Below are 25,439 nucleotides of genomic sequence, written 5' to 3'. Positions count from 1 at the left end.
AAGCCCGAATTCTTGTTCTTTCTTTTAAAACAGTAGAACTGACAAATTGAATAAGCATGAAATACAGATATGACAAAATATCATTCTAAAAACAATTCAGTGCTGGTAGGAATTATTCCATTGTTAAAGATACTAAAGAAACTGGTGGGAAGCAGAGCATGACCTAATGGGTCTAACATTACTCTCGCAGCTGTGTGAAACCTCAAAAATAAATAAACATCCCAGTGAAGAGAGTGTGCTGCATTTTTACCATTCTCCTAGTTTAACAGGATGTGCAAAGTCACTGTTTTAACTGTGGGCCAGATCCTTAAATGTTGTGAGGTGCCTAACTCCGCAGCAGGCACCGAGGTGCTGCTTTTCATCATTTGATAATCTGGCCTCCCCAAATTAAAGCATTCCCGTAGTTGCCCAGGTGATGTCACTGTGAAAGGCTGTACGGAGCRGCCTGTTCGCGTTCTAGTGCTGTCAGAGGGATTATGCAAGCGCAAGTGAAAGCAGGATTTCATTCATCTTTACCTGAAGAGTCCCTCTGGGACTGGTGCAGATTTTGGTTTTACTTTGACAGTAACAGTGATGCTGGGAAGTAGAATTTACTGTTGGGAGAAACCTGACTGGGGTCCTCCCTAGGGAATGTTTCCATTTGTCAGAGATCATTCTGTTTGGAATCATTCAGTGGGATTAATAACACTCAAAATTAAGCTTCAAATTCATATTTTAGGAGAGTTTTGTACTGATACTGTTTAAGGTAAAAGCCAAGTGCAACAGTCTGTGCATACCATGTAATGGCAATACATGGATCCAGGGATTTATCTAATATATAACAATCCCCCATTTTGCAAGTATGTTTTTGAGATACAAAATAAATAAATTTTCAATTGTCAGTAACCAGTCCCTGATGACCTTTTTCTGCCTGCAGCATTTCTTCTTTATCTGAGCAGAATCTGGCACGCAGGAGCTTGTGACAGAAAAGCTGTGTGTCTGCGCAAATGATTTTGATTGAACGTTTGATGCATTATGGGCATGGCTTTCCAGAAATCTGTAGTTCTCACTGTTCCACCCTAAGTCAGTGGGAGCTGCCTGTGCCTCTCTGAAAGCCAAGCCCTAAATGTTACCTTCAYGCTTCTAGTTGTTCACTTCAAGTCACAAGATTACACCTGTGCTAGCCTGTTAGGAAGTTTTATGATGCAAATGCAAAAAAAATCAGAGAAAGATTAATATAACCAACCATTGATTTATTATGTTCTCARAAATAAGAGATAAGGCAGGCTGGCACAAAGCCCTGAGCCCGGCCTCCACAGTGATTTCTCTCCTCCTGACACACATCCACCAACATTCATCTTGTCTCTCCCCCTTCCTCTTCCTTTAGTTTCTCAAACTTCAGGAGTTTCTTTTGGCAGGCACGCTCCTCACTGCTGCTCACACTGGAGCTTTCCTCTGAGCTTTCGGACAGGAGATACTTGATTGCCATCATGTCCTTCTTGTTCATTTGCAAGCAGAGGCAGGAGGATTCGCTCACCTTAAATGACTCCCCCCACATACTCTGGCACATGTCGGTCCCATTTACATACATCTGGGTGTCAAATAAAAAGTGCAGCGATTACATTTAAAAAGAATTGAGTAAAAATTAATTTGTATTAGATTGGTTAACATTTATCTTTTTTTTTAAAGTGGTACTAAATTATTAAAAAAAAAAAGCAATTTGCAGTCATCCAGACACTCTCTTGCTATGTGCCGTGCCTCATCGCTTCTGAGAGATCTTAAAATATTATGCAGTCACACCACTGGCAAAAGATATTTGCCTAGTGCGAGGGCAAGTCATTAAACAAAGTGCGAAGTGATGAATGGCCCAGCCCTTTGTTTCCACCCAGGGTCTGACAGCCCAGGCAGCTTTCTGCATCTGACAAACTAAYGCTGTGCGTGAGACATGTACAGCTTGCAGCATGTCAGGACGCTCTGACATGTCTTGTGATCTGAATACTGCTGAAAGTGCCAGACTGACTGTTTTGAAAACTGGAATCTTTTTATCTACAGGCTAGAGACAGCCCAGTGGATTCACAGCTCCCTGGGATCTCACTGTGCCTGCTGCAATGTACATCATGACTGGGCAGGACCTCACAGATGAAGAGGAAGGACAGAGCTCAGAAACTGCTTGAAGAAAAGAAGACAGACAACTGTGGTCCCCCAGCCTGCCTTCAAAGTGCTGTGTCTGATGGTGCACAGAGCTTTCTGGCTCAAGAAAGTGTAAACTGCAGCTTCTTGTGCTCTATGCAAGTGAATCTGTCCTATTCTTGATACTACATCATTTTGTAAGGCCTGTCTGTCATAGCACCAGTGTGACCATGCAACAAAGAAATATCTTGCTTGCCAAGCTTACATCATGGCAACCTCCTGTCCTCCCAGCTTGAGTATGCCTAAGGAGTCTTAGCTTAGGAGTTATCATGTCCAGCTGCAGACTGGCCTGGATATGCACTTTATCTTGCTTGCACATCTCCCATGTGTTTGTGGTTGAAGTTCAATCTTTTCTGTTTCAATAAAGGAGACTTTAGATACTCCCAGAAGCAAAGGTAAGAACGAAGTTGGGGGCGGGGGTGATGACTGGAGTAGAAGCTTTGTGAATTAAGGAGAGGGAGTGTTGTTAATGAGTGAAATGGGACCAGGCAGCAAGACTGCTGGGCTCCATTACTGTGTCACTGATTCACTTTGCCACCTTGCCCATGTCACCAACACGTCTCTGAAGGAAGCTGTGTTTGATCTGTGATAGTACAAGTAGTCTTTGTGTATGACATTGATTCTTTAATCCTACAGCATTTCTCTTAGTGCTGTCATTTCTGGAGAGTGTGCTGGGTTACCGCTGTCACTAGCATATATAAAGATCTGATTCTGTGCTGTCATCACATAACCTTGGAGAACTTGCCCTTTCTTTATGGTTGGGAGATTTCTGCAGGAAAGGTGCTCTGAGTGCAAAAAATTAATGATTGCAAATGTAAGTCTACTGTGTGGAAGTGGGACTGGGCATTGGTAGTCCTGCAGCTGCTTCTGCTCCACCCATTTTCCACAGCAAGCTCTTCTTACATGGGGTCTCCTTGTCTCCCTGCAGGCAAAGCAGCGCTGACTGGGACTGTGCAGGTGGGCAGAGGAGATCATAATCATCTCTTTTGACTTAGAAATCTGTCCTTTCTGAATAATACAGAGTCCATTCCAATAGCCCCACAGGCTCTGTAGGCTGTAAAATAACTTTTCAGTTTACACTGGCCCTAGCAGGGACTCACTCTATGGAAACTGCAGTTGCTGGAGGAGGAGTGCAGGGGCCTGCTAGTGCCCTGGGAGCAACAGCAGAATCAGGAAGGGAAAGGCTGGAGCATCTAGTTTTCTCCTTGTGTTCTCAYTGCAGCTAGATCTTAGCTGTGTCTTCCCCCCTGTTCCTGTGCTTTTAAGCAGCAAGAGCCATTATCCATCAGCTTCTGTACAGATCCTGGATTTCTACCTGCTTCCGGCTAATCAGTTCAGAAACTATTAAAAAAACTGTCCTGGGTTTTCTTAGGTCCTTATGTAAGAGACTATTTGTATGTCCCACAGGCTCTGTAACATCTATTTATGCTCTTCTGCCTGTTAAATTAGTCATTTTATTTTGACCTTCCTGCTAACTCTGCTCAAAATCAGAGTGTAGCCAGAATGCTGCAGCAAACAAACACAKCCCACAGCCCACTTAACAAACCTGTCCCTAAATTACTGCAGAGGCTTCTAATTCCTCAGCTTCTTGGACAATGTGCTAATCTGTGCACTCACATCACTTGGGGAGTGCTCTGCTGGGAAAACAATGATCGAGTGTGCCTCATAAAATTTAAGACAGACCAAATTAGGCTAAAACTGGCTATGATCCATTGTACATTCTTAATATTTAACATTTGTTCCAAATACTCCTTACAACCACTTGCATATGTCAAATGTAGAGCTGCTGACTGCTCCTCCATATGAGCTAAGGGCATCTAAAAAATAAAGCATCTGTCTACAGCGCTCTGACATTGGAGAAACTTTTGTGCCTTTTATGTAATAGTAACTTTCCTTCTATGAGTTCAGTCTAACTAAATGAGTCGAGGGTTTGTGTTATCATTTCCTTTTCACATCTAAGTGTGGGGTTTTTTTGATTGTTAGGAGAAAAAATCAGTGTTCCTGACCGTTACAATGGAAATAGGCAGACTACTTTTGGGTTCGGCTATTAGCTTTTTAAAATTTATTATTGTTTAATATAGAAAAGAAGAAGGAAAAGTTAAGATTTGGTTTTTCTAGCTAGCAGAAACTTTGATTGAAAAGAATGGCCTTGCACTTTGTGTCATCATTTACAGATGTACAAGGTGTGTAATAATACACTCCGAGGGTTACCAAAAGCGCTGTATTGCCTATAATTAGCACTGCAGAGTGCTAGGTATAGGTCATGCTTCAGATAATGCAGAARAAGGACGGCTGAACGCTCTCTGGGCAGTCTTTACCTGTTCACATCACAGCTCTATTCAATCCTGCTGACAATGCTACCTGTTTACACAGCTGCAGATGACCATCATGGACGGCCATGTAAGCCCAATTCCTTTTATTTCTCATTTTAATTAATTTTAGTATGAGGTGCATTTTCTCTTCTTCACTCTATCTCCCTGCTTATTTGCATTTGTTTTTCTATATAGCTRTTATATATTAATTTCTTTAGTTTGATCACTTCTCTTGTTCTCTAAGGACAAGTCTATRCGTCTACAAACATATATTTAACTAGTACATAAAATGGGTTAAGACTGTGGGTTATGAGGAATAAAGAACTATGGGATAGCTATATAAAACTGTCAGCTGCTACTGACTGTCAGTGTGGTGGAGAAGAAGGAAACAACAGTGCTGTACATGTTAACAGTAATTCTGAATAGAGGAGGGGACTTGTCTGGGTAGAATAAGGAACCTGAGACTTCTGAAACATCTAATCTGAAACCTTCAGGCAAAGAAATACAAATTATTCCAGTTACCTACCCAATAACCTTACATTTCATGAGTCAATCTGAGGCTGAATTGTTGAAAGGCCATATAAAGACCTCTTCATGTGTTATTTCCAGCCTTTATCTCCTGTGATCTGCAGACCAAGTCTGAACAGCCAATAAAAATTTATAATATTTATTTATCACTTACTTAAAAGATATCCAACATAAAATAACCCACAAACTATCCTGGATATGTCATTATTAAGCTAGTGTTATCAGTTAGTTGTTCCACTGGGACATGTATTAACTAAATATATTAGGATGTATTAAAGATGTCTTGTGGGTTTTGTCTGAAAATAAATGGCTATTGCTTGAAAACTGGTGTAGAGTAGCAGGGAACCTGCTCTGAAGAAACATCATCTTTACTCTTACTTATCATACAAGCTTATTTTTGGTGAAAAACACAGGCAGTTTAGGGTGTGGTTCTAGGTTTAGTTTAGGAATGGCTGCGCCTGGCTTCAAGTGATAAGACTTCTGGATTTGCTGCATGTTTTTCCCTGTAGATGGTATATTTTCTTTAATAAATAAGTACCAATGAATTTAGGGTTGAAACCTATCTCTGGGCCAGGGACAGCTTGAACAGGGACTGGAGATTATTTATGGAGATTATCATTTGACTTTCACTTCAGCTGGAGCTACAGATGAGTTAGCACATCTGGGAAACTCAGCTGTTAGTTTCCACAGCCACTTGGTTTTTGGCCGCCTTCTTAAGCCTGCTGATTAGTGTCACTTTTGTAAGGCAGACACCAATCCTGCACTAACTTGACTGTGACTTCCACTTATATCAGTTTCTGAACTGACTTCTCTAAGTACGAGAACATGAACCACATTCAAACCAATGAATCTCGGATCTCTGCAACCCCTATCACCAGTCCTTAACCACTACACATTAGTCCTGTTCAGTTCTTTGCTTTGAACAGTTTGCATGTGCTCAGTGAAGCTCAACTCTTAATAATATTCAAATAATTTTAGCAGTCTTGAGCTGTATAAACTTGCCCTGRTCCTAAACTTGAGTATGTCACCAGAAAAACTCCTATCAGACACTWAAAAGGTCTGTGGATCATTTTGTTCCTAGAAATCTTGTCAGTCCTCATTTTATACACTTTTGTTCATAAAATTAGTTATCCCAGCCACTAAACTCTCTCAGAAAGATGGGCTGTGCTCCCAAAAGGCTTGTCAGTGCTGCTCTTTAACCACCAGAGTAGGCTGGTAGAACAAAGTTAGCTCTGTCTAGCCCTTGGCAGACACAGTGGAGAACATGCTGCAGAGATATCATAGGTATATGGAGAATAAAAGGGAGACAATTAGAAGAATGTAAGGAATTTGAGAGGGGTTTGGAGGATGGAGAACTTGAATATAATAATGTAAAATAGAGAAAAGGGCAAGGAATGCCTAATAGGTGAGAAAACCTTAAAAATTCCTTAGTGATTTGGGAATATACTTCCCAATTTCAAAAGAGAGAGGCATGTAAAGCCCTATGTCATGTAAGGAACTTTGTAAAATGTAACTCAGTGTCTCTTTTTGTTAGATGACCGAAGTTCATTTATCTTTTACTACCTAAATCCCACTGTGTTTAAAATACCAGTGCTGTTTGAACTTTGTCATTGGCCTTCTACTTTGTTTCCCAATAGTATGAATGGTGATAAATAGATGTATGATAAATGCATGTATATATAGAGAGAGATCTACATAAATATAAATGTTTTAAAATTTAAAGTTTAAAAAAATCTGGTGTAGGTATAGCTTGAAATCACTGAAGTAAAAATAATGTACCTATTGCATTTTACACCCACATATTCAAGCAAAAAACTCAGATTTTTTAAAGCCATGTTTGATTGACCAGGTTTTCTTACCTCACTGTATGGGATGCAATTATTCTTACACTGGTTTGCTCCACTTTCATCCCATTCCCAGTCYGTCAGCCAGTTATGAACACATATGGAATCATCTTTGCAGGCTTCATACCTTCATGGAGATTATTGTGGAAGAAAAGGTTATTCTTTCACTGTTTTTCAGTGGGTTATAGAGATTCAACTCAAAACATTTATGTGGCCTATGCTAGTAACGTGGAATGATCACATGGCACAGCTGAGCAGTCTTCAAGAGATGTGCACATTATCTTAGCTTTACATGTAAGTAAACTCTGAACTGGTCAGGAAGACCTAAATACCAGTGAAAACTAAACAGTTCACCCATTGCATTTGATACTCACAGATTTATGTAAAGGGCTTATGTTCTGAGGAGCAACACTCACTGATGCAATGTTTTCTGCTTGGTTACGCTTGCTGATGTTCCTGAGTGGAAGAAGTATTGTATGGGAGGGAGCTTTTTGAATGCTGATGGTCAGCACTGTGACATGGAGCAGGCACCCTAAGAGTGAACTGTCCTGTGAGGGTGATGGTGGGAGTGTTTGTATTTATGAATTAAGATGGGAAGGGAAGAATGATAATTCTTGGGCAGGGGATTGCTATGAAGAATGTTTATTGAAGTAGGGAAAACCCATAAGCAGAAAATCATACAAACTAACAGGGTGTCAGCCCTAGAATCATACTCTCAAAGAAGTTAACCTGGAAGTGAAGGAGGAAAGTTAAGGGTCATGTAGGGTATAGAGTCCAAAATGTTTATATTTTGAGTGATTTTTAAGTGATAATGTAAAGAAAAGCCTGGAAATAGGCTAGAACCAGTAAGGTGTACAACTGGCTGGTCTATGTGATGAGACATCACATGACTTATCATTATTCTAGATCATTTCCTTCCTTCCACTTCTTTTATGTTCTACTTTGAAGGCCACAGCCTTCAAAAAGTAAGAGTATCTCAATAYGATATTTAAAATTAATGCATTTGGATATCTTTTTTCTACGTCTTTTTTAATCTTCAGGGTCATGTTTCCAACACTGCTTTGAAATAATGAGGGCTGCTGAATTTACGTTTTTAAGTGAAAGATGTATTCACATAACTACAGGAACTAGACATTGCAGTAYATCTGCACATGTAGAAAGTTAAGAACATGCACATCTGAAGAACATTCGCATGTTCTGAGCTTTTTGTGCTACAGACCACCTTTACTGTATAGTGCCTGGAGAATTAAGCCACAGCCTGCGCCAGGTGTTGGTTCTAGGTGTTGGTTATTACAAGTACAAATACTAATCACAAGTGCTTAGACCAGTCCAGGCACATTAGAAACTGACCTTTAGTACTTTTTATTACAGTGGCGACTAAAGTGATTTTAAACATATTTGCAGTRCAATGCACACAGAAGCTATACAATAGGATTAAAATGTTTTCTCATTGAAATCAGTTTTCAAAAGTCAAGGTTTATGCTGAAGGACTGGCCAGACAAAAAGCTCTATTGTGACTCAGTGACTTATTAAACACCTACGTTGCAAAAGTTCAGCTTTTCAAAGCTGCTCTTTGACACAATGACCAGAACACTAGTTCCTGCATATTGTAGTGGTCACAAGTCATTGCTTTCTTTCCAAAACACTCCAGTTTTTTTCTGTCTCTTTGCCTTGGTGGCAGGGTAAGGACAGAGTGAGTGGCGGGAGAAAGAGCAATGCCAGATGAAGAATAGTCAGGGTCTGGACTAAACAGGTTTGGGGCAGAAGACAGAGGTATTCTCATATGTGTTCATCCATAAATCTGCTGCCAGAGCTAGGGGCTCTGCTGGAAATACAAGCTGCAAATTGGTAAATTAACATAATATGACACTAATAGCAGGTCCTGCCAGTTTGTGTCATGACTGAATTTGGGAATAGGGACTATAATTGGTTTGTTGGTTGTTAGTTGCTGTGTATAGCCTGACTGAGAAATAAATACAGAGATAACTCCCCAGTGAGAGCTCTTTCTCCAATAATACTCACTTTACCTGCTTGAAGGCACACCAGAGTTAGGAGCATGAACACAAAGTTTTTGTTAATCACCATCTATGGACTCTCCACATACCAACATCAGATTCAACAATMGCCCTGGATTCCTCAAGCCATGTAGGCATGTCCTTTACTTTAAGCGTGCACTTAAATTCATTGCTTTCCAGCAAAGTAGTTCAACATATACTGTGAGCTGCCTAATAGTAGCACTTCCACTGAAAGCAGCTGTGCCCTTTCCACGGGCTTTTTTGTTTGCTTGTTTTCCTTTCTTATTTGGCTAGGTATTTTTCAGCTTGATGGTTTCTCTGACCAGGGYTGCTCTGTGGCCTCTCAATCAGCACTGCTGGCACATGGGTGGGGATGGGGTAGGGGAAGGAATGAGCAGCCTGGGGTTGGGAGAGGCAGAACTGCTTCTTTTGAAGTCAGTGTCACCTTCAGTTATACATTTCAAACTTATGAATATGTATTGCAGAGTTTTACTGAGCTGAAGCATTTATGCTAGATATCCTTGGGAATCTGAAATAGATATGTTTGTTAAAGTATTTTTATTTTTAGTCACTGTTACCTATTGAATTGTCACATGAAATATTTCCTAATTATGATCATTGCCTGGCTCTGYGGTTTGTTATATAAGCAGGCAGCAAAGCATAGTTCTATTTTTACRTTTTTTTTCTTTAGTCTTTTAGGAAGTAATTATGAAGCTAAGTTTATGAGAAATCATGACTTCTGAAAGTCTGATTCCTGCTGCTCAGAAACCCATAATTAGTTTCTACAAACATTAATTAAAACCTGTGARAAACATAAACATAAATACTTGAAAGATCCTCCCCTACCATACTAGCTGCCCATGCACACCTGGTAGGATATTTTTATTTTAAAGCTATTTTTTCATTTTTTAGAATTGGCCTTTTCCCTTTTAAATGGCGCAAGGGCATTTCACAGGTGGATCAGAAAGCATCTTGCCCATAAGGCTTTTAGAAAAGCGATAGTTTTAGGACTAGTGGGAGCAAGGAATCCTAAGACAATAGGAAGAAAGGGAAGGCCCTAAGCTAGTCAGATGAATTTCTTTTAAATGAAGTCACCGCTCATTCAGAATCCTCTGCACATTTCTGGCCACAAAGACATACAGTATGCAGCAGGCACACTCACGGCATGTAGAAAAAGTAGGTCACATCACTAGCAGTGCTACAGCACGCTAAAAGGACTTCAATGAATAGAAAGTGAAAAAATGTGACTTTAAATTGCCAGAAAGAGTAGGAAATCTGTCCAAGCTCTTTTCTAGCCTCTGGCCTTAAGCAGGGTGAGGAAGAGGGATTGACATTGGCATTGGGCAGGCATTCAGGCTAGCATGCACAGTAATGGGTCATCTTTACATTTTTGATTCAGGCAAGGCATCTGTGACACCAACAGGGGCAATAGATCATTGTTCAGTATTTGTTTAGAATAGAGCCTGCTCTCTGCCAGGAGACTGTCAGTCCTGGAAAAGGGACTGTTTTTCCTGTATAGCAGCTCTCAATCTGCTGTAGCGCATATACTTCCCAATAACAAAAGTTACAAAATGCTATGTACCTGGAGGTTCTGGTAAGAATCAGGGGAAACTGAGGGTTTTGTGATGTAATATTGACCCACAATATACATTTTGTGTATATGAGATTTCTCATGTATACTGAGGCTGGTTTAAATCAATCCATCACTGTGAAAAGACTTTTCAATGGATGCGAACTAAATTTTCAGGTTTCTTTCATCTCTATGCTTTTATTGGATATAGCAACTTGATGATGACTTTGATGTGATGACTGATGTGGATTCTACTTATATTATTTTGAGATACATTTATTTTAGATATTGGTATTCTATCACTTTGCCTGTTAGGCCTAATCTAAAGCCACTGGAAACTCCAATGCCCAAATATTCAAATCCTTTCAAATTTYGTAATATTTGATTCTGAGGTTTGAGGTTCTGAGTACTGAGTCAAATTCAGGATCTCAGTCCTTATCTTCAAGGCAGTCAATAATCTGTATTCCGTTTAAAAGATTACCAAAAATTTAGGAAGGAGGACTGCAAATGACAAATTGTTCCAGAGACACATGGAATTTCCTAACACAGAATTTAAATTCATCACTAGAGGAAATTCTAGGGAAGCTAATAAATATATCAGCCCTTATCACTATCTTCCATTCCAAATGCAGGCTGTGTTTCTTGCTTCCTTCTCTGGCACAAAGCAATGCAGACAAATTTAAAGACAAATCCTACCAAAATACGGCACTGCACACATTACTTTCCCCTTGCAGAGAAGATGAAAGTGAAAATGGATCCATGTGTCAAATAATAGTGAAGTTGCATAAGCACTAGGGAAAGCGCTGTACAGAGCAGCACAAACCATGCGCTACCATGTGTCCTGTAAATTCTATGCTTCCAAGAAAAGCTCTTGTATAACATTTTTAGAAGTATTAAAACARATTTCCATGATTTTTAAAGCAGCCCAAGGGATTCAGACATTCATGGTTAATTATTTTCAAGGCAAGCTAGCAGTCTTAATCCTATAGTGTGAACAGCCTGTGCTGTTTGTACTACATTTCACACCAATTTACCCATATGGACAAGTTACTGTGGTTACTAGGCACAAACCCAAAAGACAACATTAATGTGATGCTGGGTTTTATATATGCAGGGATGACATTATTTAAAATCTAACATCTTGTAACAGTCTTGGAGGGAGATGTACACTAGATACGGATCACTAAAACCTCAGCACCCCACCTGGATATAATGCTTCTACTCCAAGACTAAGGCCAGATAGGTGCCCGGCTCTCCAACTATATGTCTTGCACTGAAAAATAAATGCGAGTCCCTGACCCTGTATTTTGGGAAATAGAATGAAATGCTGTTATGCTTGCTCATTATTATTATTATTTTTAGCATTAGTTGGCTGAAAGTTTCTCTGAGAGTCAGGCTTTTAGACTTAGTTTTAGCAGAGAGGGTTGCTGGAAACAAAGAGAAAAGRCCAAGAGTAAAAAATGAACCTAATTTGTTGCATATATGAATTTAAAACCATAGAGGAAGTGGCTGCTTTCATGATTTCATAGTGCACTTCATACATAGAGGGATAAAAGAAATACATCATGAACAAGTATTTAGAATTAAAATGCTAACTGCATAATCTGTATTTCAAAACTCGCAGACCTAGATTTATTGAAGGGCAGACAGGCCCCCACTGCTGCTAGTGCCTGTCAGCGTGGTGTGAGCTCCTCCGTCACATCGTGCAGTTCTGGTGCCCCAGCGCAGCTTCCTCACTGAGAGCAGGGCTGTGCTGTCCTTGAGTCCCTAAACTATGACAGAGACAGGCTCCATCCTGATTCAGCCTGTGACATTATTATTTTGAGGGTAGTAGCTTAACARAGGAAAACACAGAGGCAGCAAACAATGGACAAGAAAAACAAGTGAAAAGTAATAAAGCTGATGCAACACTATAGAATCTAGTTACCGCTTGCTTGGGAGCTCTGGGCTTTCACAACCTGAGTAATAGAGGCATATTAAAGCTAAATGGAAATACTTTGATAAAAAGCTGAACCTACCAGTCATCACAGAAGCTTTGACACAATGGAACAGATTGAATAGCAGCAGTGTAGTTGGGATGGATCCAGTGAGCAGCGTGTGGAGAACACCGGTAAAAGCACTCAATTTTCTTTGTGAAATCTTCACAGCTGTGACAGGGGAGAAAAACCACAAATAAACCTGTTTCTTAGCATCAAGGTTTTAGCCTCAGTTTTCTAGGCCTGCTTTGATGTGGATGCAACATTACAGATTGGGAGAAAAAACTTAGAAAGGCATCTTTCTACCCTGTTTGTGTCTAGGTTCCAAACTCATTCCTTTGGCATTGTGCACAGCCTCTGACCGTGCAATTACCATAGCCAACTGAAGAGTGCACAAATGTTTCCATGCATATTTCAGCCCTATTTGTGTAAGCTTTCCATAAACTTTTGAGGCCTTGAGTTTTCCTGGCAAGAATGACTCAAGGCAATAATAAAATGTAGCTTAAAACTATAGTACAAAACTTTTTCTGTGTTGTAGTCTCATGGTTTCTCTAATCTGTAGATTTTCTCACCACCAGCTGAAGTTACTTAAAAACACATACTGTTGCTGCTCTTCYGGGAGTGGCAGGCCATAGTGTTACTTTTGCACATCTGTTTTTCCTTAATTGTTTTGTACTTTCATTCTTTTCTTTCTATAACTTGCCATGTTTCAAAGCTCTAACACCTAACAAGGTACTAAAAGTCTTAATTATGAAGACATTCTTCACGGTGACAAAACCCACAGCACTACATGAATTTTTCTTATAAATATACAGAAGTTTCATTTCTGGTCTCTTTTGTGCATTTTGTTTGCAAGGCTTAGTCATCTAGTTGATCTGCTTCCTAAAGAAGGGAAGAAGCCTTGCCTGTATTAACTAGGGGTCACACTCTCCAGTATCTGATGGCTGCTTTGCACAGCTACAGAAGTGCAGTGTGGTTGTTACCTACTGGGTTTATGACTACTTTGCATTGCCAGATTTCAGAAGAACAGACAGGTCTGGTTCTAAAATGAAAGAAAACTTTATAAAGCATAATCCTTTCTTATAAAATGGCATGAATCACTCTGCACAAAGAGTATATGCTTAAGGATTCGTGGACTTTTGTGAGAGGAGAAAAAGAAAAGCAGGACTTTGGTCTGGTGAAGAGAAACATGATGGGAACTAGGGTGGGTGGTATCCATCATCCCTAGGGCGACCTAGCGACTTTCCATCAGCAACTCCAGGGGGAGTTAACACTAGCTGTGTAGCTGCTACAGCAAAGCTCTAACGAACCAGGACGTAGACAACATCAAAGCTGACTTACGATTTACTGAGCTGCCCACATCTGTTCCAGTAGCTGTTGTTTATTTTAATTACTGGGGAATGAGCCAATTGCTCTGTGAAGTTTGCATAGCAACAGGAAGCTGTTAGGAATGAAACAAAGATCTTGCAATAAGGATTTTCTTTAACACTATATTTGGAAGACTGAAAATTTAAGATGAATCTTTTTTGGCCAATAACAAGATAAAATCTCTTGGTACTAACTAGAAGAACTACTCAAGCTCTTACATTTTTGGCTTTGGAAGTAGCAGTGTGAAGGCTAAATGAGATGAACTGGTGTCAATATTTCTTTGTAAAGATGTACAGCTCACTCCCCTCCCCACCGAGYAGTTCAGTATTGTTTAGGCAAATGTTATATACTGAGGAATATTAATTTTGAAAGCTATCAAACATAACAAGAGAATTAAAGAAATGTAATAAATATACCTGCTATACTTTGCTTATTAGGGAATTTTGATTTTAACCTCTTGCAGTTGGTGTCTGCTACAATTAATGAAACAATGCTGTTTTTAATACGGCCATGTAGGGACATACACAGGGACAATAGCTAATTCACTAGTACAATCAAGAGGGAAATAGGTATTTGAAATATGCTTATACTTAACCAAAATAGGCCAAATTCATCTTTGCTGTAAACTTAAGTAGATGGAGTTAAAGAAAGAAAAATTCACATCAGAGTTTTTAAAAGATAATAAATAAAGCCAATGGGAGTTTTGCAACTGACTTCATAAGAAGCAGAATTTGACTCTTCACTTGAATGCAGCAAAATGCCAATGAGGGAAGCTTTTCACATGCAACTTCTGCTGCATCTTATATATTTTCAAGAAATTAAAGGAACTGCCAGGACAATTAATGAGTACCAAGCTGTATTTTGAGACAAAAATTAAGCCACTCTTACATTCAGAATACAGAGTGCATTCCTGCATGTTTGGCTCAGGACTTGGCCTCAGTTTGTGAGTTTCCCCTTCCAGACAGCTGTACTTTCTGCAGGTAGATGACGTTATGACAGCAAAGAGGGTGACAGCAAACCACAACATTGTTGGTCAGTGCTTTTCCTGTATGGTGAGAAGACTATTTATATTTGTTATTTCTAGGAAAAGTCATAAGCTTAAAGGAAGGGCTGCTTTAAAAAAACACATATATACACAACTAAAATACACTCAGCAAAGATGCACGTATAAATATTAACACACACATGTCCCTTTTCTCATTTCTCATGTCTGAACACCCATATTTCTGCTACATATTTTTGAGGTTCGGCAGCCAGTGGTAAAAGCATTACTTCAGGCTATTTATGAAAAGGTGTTATAATTTTCAGTATTATTTTCCATTCTTTATGACTTCTTCTCTTTCTCATATGTTATTTTTACTACCACTGCCCACTGAACAGAGATTTTCTGTGGCTTGTCTATGAATTTCTTCAGAAGTAGCGTCAGCGAGTGAACATTCTTGCTTCCATAGTGGATACACCTTTTTTTCATGGTGTTCCACTTAGGCATAAATATGAGAGTAAAGCCATAAAGTAATAGATTAAGAATGGGTAGTAAAATTGAGTTAACTCTTTAAGAAAATGATTTCAAAATTTTATATTTCTTACACTGACTTGAATTTATCTTTGAACCCTTCCAAGAGACTGCTTCATGAGATTTGAACAAAAGATTGATTAGTTCTAAAAGCTGCAGAGTTCTTTTGCATGCTGGGCAACCATATATTTAATACAGCTACAAGTGAGCTAATGGACTGTAAAATAGTGGTCAGCACCTGAGCTGGATCAATTAAGTAGGTAACTTGCCTTCAGTGAGGCTTTGCTCATTTATACTTCAGAATCTGGTCCATTATTTTCTGCCTCTTGTGTAGAGTTCAGTCAAAAATGCAAGATAAGAATGTTTTGTCTGGGAGACCAAAATTTCTCTAAATGGAGACTACATATTAGTGAGCTATATAGATAAATCTAGAACCTGCTACATAAATCAAAGCATAATTCTTTATACGTTATCAATTTAACACTTCATTCTTTAGTTAAATATCCCTGTTACCTTTTTGCCAGAATTTTGCCTGAATAAGGACTACAGCTCCTCTACATACCTAGACTTTTCAGATATAAAGAAAACAACATGTTACAGAAGAAGGAAACTATACATTTTCTCACTGATTTCTCACCTCTTTTGCTGTCCTTCTGGGTGATACTTCTCCCTGGAACAGGGACACAGTAAGTTGCTTTTTTCATTTTCCCCTTTATATACACACCATCTGGCAGCAGTGCTCCAGCAGTTGTTTGCCCTGGAAGAGTTCCTTGGCCTTTTGGAATGCTAACATAGATTTAGTTCAAAAGCAGATGCAATGACCAGCACATAATGCCCTTTTATAGATTGCAAATATGGACAAGGTAAACAGGAAAATACAAACACAGGTTAGAACTAAAAAAAAAAAAGCAGCCCTCCTCTACCAAATGCAACTGCCCTCCCAAATTTATCAGTGATTCCTGTTATTATTAATTCTTAGTTTCATTTTTAAAACAGTGTCATCGGGCTCTCAGCAAAGATTAGGACTGAATTAGAGATATTAAAAACAACACATCATATTTCAGCCTAACTGGCTTAATTTTGACTATAGATACGATGGCTTGCCTTGTGTTACACGCTAAATTTATCACAGCTCCTGGAAGAGAATTCGTGTCTCCTGATTCCCAGGTCTTGGCTCTTAGATCAAAAGATCCCTTTTAAATGTGCTGCTGTTTGCTCTGGCTGATGTACCTGCCTCATATGTGACCTCCAATAGGTGACACAAACACTAAAAGAAACTTGCTTGTAGCATTGATTCCTGCTTGGATTTCATTGAGAGAGCTACTTTCTGCAAAGAGGATTCCACATCTGAACATGAATGTTCATATAAAGTAGACATGGTGATTAAAAATAGTTGCACTTACTTTCACAGATCAAATCTCACTGACATTCTCTAATGAGCAGCTCCACTGACAACCTTCAAATTATGTAGATGCATAAGGAACAAAACATCTGCTGTTTCTGTGTTCAAAACACAACAGTAGTTTGTCAGATAGTACTATGGGGTCARTATTTAGAAATCTTTTTTCTTGAAAAAACCCCTATTGGCGTAATAGAAATGTTGTATGAATCTCACTGAGCAAACTCACCAAGTTTGATATTAAAACAATCTCTATAAGCACTGATTCCTATTCTAGCTCTAGTACATGCCTCAAGGCAAAAGTGCTGCTAGCCTAAAAAAAGCCATTTTCAGATCAGTTGGAACTGTAGGCTTTTTTAATTTCCCAGAATGAATTTATTTAAGACAAGTTTAAAGGAGCATAAAGTAATCATAGGAGACACTGAAGTAAATGTAATACCTAATTACCTAGGCTTTCACCTCATTTGCCTTGGTGTGATGTTGGCTGAAATTAATGGAGCGGCTTGTTGATTTACAATGTAAAGGACCTGTGTGTACTCTTTGGTACTTGGATCTGCGTACTCATACAAAATAAAGACCACTGTGTAATATAAACACTCACTTTCAATATTGGGATGAGTGGATGGGCTAGCCAGCATTGTAAAAAGAGCAGAAATAGTATGTTCTGGCCTTACTGCTTGGTTTGCATGAAATACATGCACATTTGCAAAGGTGTAAGCATGCCAGAAGGTATCTTGTAATGCCTCTGTTTACAGAATTGACACACAAATTATATTAAGCTATAGGAAACTCTGATCTTTTTCAGGCTTTGAATATGAGTCAAATGGGACCACTTGTCCAGAGATTAGACAGAGTTTCTAGCAGCAGGAAGGAAAATTGTCATATGTTTGTGATTTCTCAGACTTGGCTTTGGTTAGGAATATATGTAAGCAGGCTCAGCCTAGGTGCTATTAGAGATTTTAGCTATACATCATCCTCACTGGAGAAAAGAACCTTAATTCTTTTTTCTTAAATTATTCTCCAGGTAGTTATTTTGTGTGATGTCTTATATTGAGAAATGGGTTAAAGGAAGTTTCTTACCCCTTCCCATACTTGAATAGGTCATTTCTCTTAATCTGTTAAAATTGAAATTATTTTCAAGTACTCATTGTTACTGTACCTTACTTATAAGACTCCTATTCTCATTTAATTTCAACCTGAATATCAGTGCCTTGTAACTCCTATTCATCTTTTCACACTTTTTAGACTTAAAACATGCATAATGTTAAGATATGGCCACAGAATAATCATAATATTCAGGCACCACAACATTAAGTTATTATTATTACATTATTATGTGATGATCTGATGGATCATGGACTATGATGCYCGTAAAAGTATTCCGAAAACACAGGAACTGCTATACCAGGTCTCAAAAGCCATCTGGCTGAGTAGCTTCCTTCTGGCAGGTGCCATTAGCAGATAATTAGGGAAAAAAATTATAAGAAATAAAACAGCACTAGCTAGTATAACTTCTCAGCTTCTGGCAATCAGTTTAGTAACTCTGTCAACTGACAGCTTCTCACTCAACATAGTGATTCCTTTTTTGTGAGTCAGATCTCTTCAACGACTGAAGTAAGCTTCTACGGTTTTTATTAACTCTGCAAAGCTGATGTGGTTAAGGGAAGAACGGTTTGCACTTCCAACCAGTGACACTTGCCAGCTCCATTTCCCTCCGCGGTGTTCTCAAAGTGTGACACCAGTGTGGCTGCAGGGAGTTGGAGTTTCAGGAGCATATATGGTTTTGGCCTGTTATAGCTTTCTTATAGATGATGATGTATGCTTATGAAATTATTCTGCTTGTTCCTTGCATCTCAGTGTGAGCCTGCATGCTCAGAAGTTGAAAGTGTTTTTCTCATTAATCGTAACAAAAAATGTAATGAGGAGCACAGGCCATTATCTAATTTAGTGTCATTCCTGAAGCTCTTTTACAGAACTGCATTTCGAGTTGCAACAACTGCCACGTTATTTGCTGACCAGTTAAGTATATATAATTGACCTCTGTTTTGTTAGATTTCAGAACCACGAGTTTGTGTTCACAAGTCTCTCTGCTGAATGAATCATGTCACAAGTCAAGCTGAATGCCAGAGGAGACACTCCAGGTGGACTCAGTCTGGCAATCCCAACTCTGGAAAAAAATCTGAGGTCAAATCTTGACAGTACTCAATTTAAGATGTAATTTATTTCTATTCACTTCAGTGGGTCCAAGATTTCTCCTTTTATTTCATCTGTGGAAGGAATACATCATGGCATGAAGTAAGGCTTACTTGATTTTCTTTTCAGTACACAAATGTTTCTGTGCTAGTTCTCCAGCCAGGCACAGGAATGACCAAAGGACCAGTAATTTTATATAACCAAAAGAATGAGTCAGTGGAAAAAAAAAGCAGAGATTGTAATGAACTAGTAGGTTTAAAAAGCAATCACAACCCAAACAACAAAATTATCAATGTAAGAAATGTTATTTTAAGTCCCATGTTGGGTTTTTCAAAATTAAAAGGGGTAAAAAGCTGCATTTTTAGCTTGTTACTGAGTTGAAAGCACCTCTTGAAAACATAACTGAACGCTCCTCCTTTACCCTAGTCTTTCATTTGCCTTTCACATTCTTGCTAGAATGTTACTATGAGGTTCCTTGAACCAATTATTGTTCTTTTTTTTTATGAAAGAATGGGCTTTGGTTTGGATGGCTACTGACTGTATGGTGTGACATGCGCTCCCACAAGTGACAAAGAAAATCCAGGTCCAGCTTGGCCAGAATTCAGAATTAATCAACCACAATCTTGTCCCTCATATAGAATGTTAATATTTTATTGAATTTCCTACAACTGCTTATGAATGATTAATTTCTTTAGGGAAGCATGATTACTTTTTTTTTTATTTGCACTTCTTTTGTTATGAGTCATTATTTATATTGAGGTAATACCTAGATATCCCCACGTAAAGTTGTGATGTAGTGCTTTGAAGCGCTTAGTGGCAATACTGGATTATGGATGGTCGTGTCCCCCAGCTCCCTTTCCTACCCCGATCCTGTGCTGCCCCATTCCCTCCACTGAGCTGGCACAACTCTGTGCTCCCAGCTAGACAGGGGAACTGATCCAGCAAAGAAGAGCCAAGCAATTTCCCTCACTCCAGTGTGTCTGGAGCCAAATCGGCTTCCCAGTTCAGTTCATAGCATGGCTGTAGAAATGGTTGTGTTGCTGTGAGGACAAGGGTGGGATAACATAGTAAAAGAGAAAAAAGTGGAGGCTAGCAAAGGCAGGACTTCAAGCCAAGAACTGCCAACCTCTAAGCCTCAGTGTGTTAGCATTCTAGTTTGTTTGTTTTTTTTAAGTGCTATCTTGAACACTTTGCAATCAAGGAGTCTAGAGGGTAAACAAACAATGCACGCACAAGGTAACCCTGAGATCACAGTGGCCGCCTTATTAAACGACAGTGACAGGACACCACCAGATTAATCATTGCTGAACTTTTTGTGTAAGCATCACAAGAGGGCGGCTTTTGAGGACCCAGTTGAGCTCAGTGTAGTGTCTCCGCAGACTTCTCTGAGGTGTGACTCCCAGACATGCCTTATTAGCTCTAGAACACTTGCCTCATATTCTTTTGCCCTGGGGTGAATCTGAGGTTAGAAAATTGACCACAACACTCCTGGGAATGGTATTTTTTCCTAATACCCTTCTTTGCCTTATAACCCTCTCTGCATCCCTCCACTGGCTCCTCTCTGTCTGTTGCATTACTCAAAAACTGTCTTCTCTTCCAAGTCCCTCCACATTTTATCTTCACCCTTTTCCCCTCTCCTCTCTCAATACAGGCAGATTAAGTCTCTTGGAGTGTCCTGATGACAGCTTCCACTGCATGCCTGTTGGATTTCCATGGCTTGCTTTCTTGTATGTGTAATCTCATATTTGGAAGGCATAAAAAGCAGTAAAACTATGTGTAATCCTCCCCCTGGCCCTCCTTAAAAGTCACCTTTGTTTGGGTGCCCAAAGAGACCGTGACAAGTTAGGACCTGATGCTAATCCTGCTGGCCAGCATCTCTCCACTCCCCATGTGCTTCCCTTTCCGGACCCACCTTTTCAGGCACGGTTTTTCCAGGGCCTGGCAAGGCTCCATCCTGCCCGGGAACTGTGGCTGCGCTGTGCACTCTCTGCACGCCCATCTGCTCAGGCTGGTGCTGGATCTGCCCCTGCAGCTGGTGTCTCACTTTCTTCTTCAGCTGTAGGCTCTCTAGGGCTTTTTGATTTGGGGTACTATAGAGAGGCACACATATGTATATTTGTATATATAATTAGTACTCTGTTAGCATCTAAGAGCAACAGCTCAACTGCAGCAATTACTGTACAACCAAGTGTGTCCTGACAGTGAAGACAACATATTCACTGGTCTCTTTCTGTGTCTTGAAAGCCATGATGTGTTGATGAGCTTTTCTTGCTAAGAACTCATGTTAACCTAGCTATTTTACTAAGCTCTCCCTAAACCTCACAGCTTTCCTTTTAACTCCTAATGTGTATTTGCATATCTACACTTACTTTTTTATCAGATGTAACTATGATACCCAGAATGAGATTACAGTAGTGCAAAGCTGTCACTTCAACATACTGCATCACTACAAGCAAGGATAGATGTCCTTCACATTATATAAAGAAGGGAAATAATAATGGAAATGGAAATCATATCCAGTTATGACTGGACTTTGGTTATATGTGGATCTAGCAATTGCCATACTGGACCAAGCTCTCCATTGGTTTACTTAATTATCTTGTCCCTGAGTGTGACTAATAGTAGTAGTTCCAGGGAAGATGGAGAATATTTATAATATGCTCTTATGAAATAACCTGCCCGTAAGAGAAATTTCTTCCTAATCCTCCTTAATTCAGTGATCAGCTTGTGCCCTGAAACATGAGTGCTTATATCCTTCCTACAAAACGAATCCTACTGTAACTATGAGTATTTTTATTAACTACACAAATGTCTAATGCAGACCTTTTCAAATAGCATACCTTACTAGATTCACACTGTGTGTAGATTTTGTCTAGATTGTGTCAAGGTCCCAGACCTATAACTTCTCCTGAATTCCTTTGGAAAAATCTGTATTTCTTACCATTTTCCTGGATTTCGGGAGGGGTGGGGGGGCAGATGCACTCTGCAGCTGCAGTTCTCAGCCGTGCAGGCAGCATGCATTGCTTGGCTAGTCTAGCAGAGCTGGGATTGGCGTGTTGCTTTTTGCTGAGCATAATGATGCATCATTCTGAAAAGGTTAATTGATTAGTCTTGGTCAAACCTTTTCCTAACCAATCTCTCTCTCTCTGCATTTCATGTAACTACCTTTTACCTTTTTTATTTTATTCATAACTGGCATTCTTTAGTTGCATCACACTATTTCTCAAGTGAATCTTGAAAAAAGAATGCTGTCATAGAGGTGAAATTAAGGAAATAGCCTGGAGGTACTCTTACGATATGCAGCCTATATAATTACTTCTCATTACCGTGATCCTCCTCAGGTACAGCACAACATATCCCAAAGATATGTGCTGTCTTAAGGGCTGACAGCATATTGCCAATTGCCAGACACTAGTATTGCAGTGCACAGACCAAAACTTCACTGTGAAACCCATTAGAACTGGGTTATTTACAGAAGGTGCGTGACAGCTTAACACGCAGAACAGCTAAAGCTGTTTCATCCATCTCATACAGAGCAGAAATACTGAGAGTGAAGATTAGGTGAACAGTGTAAACAGAATGAAAAATGACAAGCTTTAGTAATATATTTGTTTGGTGGCATTAGCTATGCAGTTCTGCCTTGGAAACAGTGACGCAGGTGATCAGCTGGGTTTTGTGCTGTACTGTTCTTTTTTTTTTAATATTGAAATTCACTTTAATAGGAATTTAAATGATCAGTTAGATTATTTGATTTTGCTCTTGCTCTGCAACATCCTAACATCTAGTATTTAGCCTTTTCTATCATGTTCGCAGTGAAGAGGTTTTTAACATCACACTTTCAAGTCATGTATTTCTATTCCAGCTCCAGGAATTATTACTGTAGCAGTGTGCTCAGCAGTCATAAAAAGGCTCCAGATGGATTTATGTCCTTTCAGAAAACATTATGGAATAAGCTGGACTAGATTCTGTGGTCTGCCTTACCAAAGTCCCTTTAAAAAAGCTAGAGAAGGACATAGGGGAATTTTTCCTGAATAGCACTATTCCAGCTACCTTCTGAATCAGAAGTGCATACTGTTATGTTCTTTATACAGAGATAAATGAAGGTGGAAGCCAGGGAAAGGAAGTATCTGGAAGTGCAAAAAGAAACACAATTAAATGAGTATTAGCTGAGTATCAATCAGTGAGCCACAAAGGCTCTCTGTAGTCCCATGCTTTCCCTTCATATTTGTCTATCTAGATAACATGAAGAATAATCCCCTTTATGAGCCTTTATTAATTACCCTTCTGTCTTTTTTGGATGTGGTGGAATATCCCTGGAAACAAACACTTTGAGCCTAGGTGTGGCATCACACCATGCTCTACCTCATTCATCCATAACCTTTTTCTCTGGTAAGCCACTCACACTTGGTTACTTTTATTTAAAGTTGCAAAACAAATGTTCAGAAAACTAGTTTATATGGAAAAAAAAAAAGGCCAATAAGATTGGTTTGCACATTCAGCCCATATTCAGTGAACAGTTTAAATGGAAAAAATATGGGAGAATCAGTAAAGTGAAGAATATTTTTCCTACTCTTTCAAACTGAAACCTTACTGTCCTTTTGTTTCAAAAGTACTTGAAAGCCAGCTTGAGTCTAAAATACTGAACAGGGACTAAAGAGAGAAGGAAATAACCCAGAAGCAAACTGAAATATAACCGTTTCACATGTAAATTGTCCTATAAAATCCCAAATGGCTTTTTGGTTCAGGCTGACCAGAAAGATTTTTAAGCTGTTTTGAGTTAAATACTGAACCAGAAGGCAATTATCTGCAATTCTATCTAAAACCAAATACTGAAGATTTGTTTTTAATATGTTTCAAAAGTAGGCAGTATTATTCAAATTCTCATTAACATTGTGATTTTTCTTCCTCTATTCTTGTATTCTTTTTTGGCACTTTAAGTGAACAGCTGTGAGCCAGTGCAAGGTGGCCCACAAGCCATAACCAACAAATAACTAATTGGCATCTATGTTGCAACAGGGCACAGATCCAACCAAATTATGACGAGGCACCGTGCCATCCTAATAGACTAACATTATCACGGATGCCAAGATTCCATAAATTTGCATCATTTACATGTACTTAGGGCAGGATTCCCGACTGGGAAATTCCACACGATTGTCCATCGCCATCATATACAATTACGATTAAAAAGGATCTCTGTGACTAATCCAGCTTCCTGGAGAAGTTTTCAGCAAGAATTTAAACATTCTCAACAGTTATTAAAAAATGCTCCCACTCGTTTACATCAATAAATCGTTTAAAAGTATCTTTATTGCCTTTGTTTCTATAAAATGAATAAATAATGTATAAAACCAAACTTTCTGGTTGAAGATGTATGAACTTTTTTGGCTTGGTAAACAGGGAGAAGGAATGGCTTTTTTTCTGCAGCAGTAGCAAGGTTACTGACTACGTGTAAAAAGAGAGAAGAAAGACAACTTGGAAGTTCCTTTTGTGAAAAATGAATGCAGAAACTGGTAACTTATACCCTCAGGAAATAATTTGCAAAGCCAAAAATGCAGAGAGGGTGTGAATTATTGAGATGAAACACAAGATGATGATATATGCTCTGATTACTCCTTGCGGTAATGAATCTCTGTAGGCTTGTCTTTTCTACTGAGGAGATGATGAACTACATCTTAATCTGTTTCTGATCCAACCTTGCTCTAAATAAAACAATGGGCTATAGCAGCTGATTGAACAGCTGATACCTACTGGTAAAAATTTTCCTGCGTATTCCATAGTTTCACACACTTGCAAAGGACTTGGAGCAATCTAGAGAAGCACCAGCCACATGAGCATCGTTGGGTTGCTCCAGCTTGGCTTCCACTCTGTCATGCTGGAGCTGGTTGACCTCTTGAAGCAAAAACATGCGGTATTTTTACAAATGCTACCTACTACCAATGAGATGTGGTGACACCACAGGAAAGGTCCTGTGCTGTCCTTGCATGTTCTCACAGGCAATTAAGTGTTTAACTCTGTTGACACCAAAGCTGGTCGTTGCTGGACCGCTGATCACCGTGACTGGGGCACAGCCCCCAGAGACACTCCTGTGCTCTCCACCCTCAGCCTAGGCTTCTGTGGCCTCTCTTGTGAGGGCAGCAGCTGGAGATGGCTCTTCCTCCTCCTCCCCTGCATGAAAGCAGGCTGGTTGTGGCCCAGGAGAAGCGCCATTTGCCAAGTGCCGCCCCACAGGGAGCCGGCTGCGGGGCTCGTCGCCGTACGGCCGTTTTCCCCTTTTCCGTTTGCTTCCCAACGGCACTCTGGGCCYGGCCAAGGGGAGCCGCACACCACAGCAGCTCCTCACCACTCCTGCCCCGTGCACTGGGGTGGGCAGCAGGGAGCCGTGCGGGGCAGGGGCCTTTTGCCCTACGGGGAGGAGCGCGGGCCCGCGGCGCCCCCACAGCCCCGCAGCGGCGAGCCCCGGCCGGCAGCGTCCCCTCAGCGCCGCCCGCGGGCCGCCGCCTTCCCAGCGTGCTCCGCGCCGCTTCCCGCCTCGCACCTCCCTCCCGCCCC

General features: G+C 39.9%; 1 protein-coding gene and 1 long non-coding RNA gene across 6 annotated transcripts in view; one reads left to right on the top strand and one right to left on the bottom strand.

Annotated features, from left to right (window-relative positions):
- LOC112975922 overlaps positions 1-24,260 on the top strand; it is a 34,292-nt gene extending 10,032 nt beyond the window's left edge. The window contains exons 3-6 of one of the 4 annotated variants that reach the window (XR_003256812.1): positions 2,032-3,126; positions 4,344-4,569; positions 15,820-15,981; positions 18,747-24,260. This is a non-coding gene — a long non-coding RNA (uncharacterized LOC112975922). Of the gene's footprint in view, positions 1-2,031; positions 4,021-4,343; positions 5,896-15,819; positions 15,982-18,746 lie in introns of those variants that run through there. The other 3 variants (XR_003256813.1, XR_003256811.1, XR_003256810.1) reach the window with 3 other exon arrangements.
- LOC112975921 (riboflavin-binding protein) lies at positions 1,212-15,813 on the bottom strand. Of its 2 annotated transcripts, XM_026086594.1 has the most exons (5): positions 14,671-15,813; positions 13,756-13,855; positions 12,457-12,585; positions 6,869-6,980; positions 1,212-1,570 (listed from the first exon to the last, which is right to left on the bottom strand). In XM_026086594.1, the coding sequence occupies exons 1-5, from the start codon at positions 14,807-14,809 to the stop codon at positions 1,334-1,336; spliced, it is 717 nt and encodes a 238-aa protein (XP_025942379.1). In that variant the 5' UTR covers positions 14,810-15,813; the 3' UTR covers positions 1,212-1,333. The 2 variants fall into 2 exon arrangements, 1 of the variants encoding a protein (XP_025942379.1); XR_003256809.1 differs by having other exon boundaries at positions 7,228-15,801.
- Positions 24,261-25,439: the final 1,179 nt, after the last annotated feature.

The sequence above is a fragment of the Apteryx rowi genome, unplaced genomic scaffold (genome assembly GCF_003343035.1).
Source record: "Apteryx rowi isolate R43461 unplaced genomic scaffold, aptRow1 scaffold_7, whole genome shotgun sequence".
In the NCBI taxonomy this organism is placed as follows: Eukaryota; Metazoa; Chordata; class Aves; order Apterygiformes; family Apterygidae; genus Apteryx; species Apteryx rowi.
This window is presented reverse-complemented; position numbering and strand designations above follow the sequence as displayed.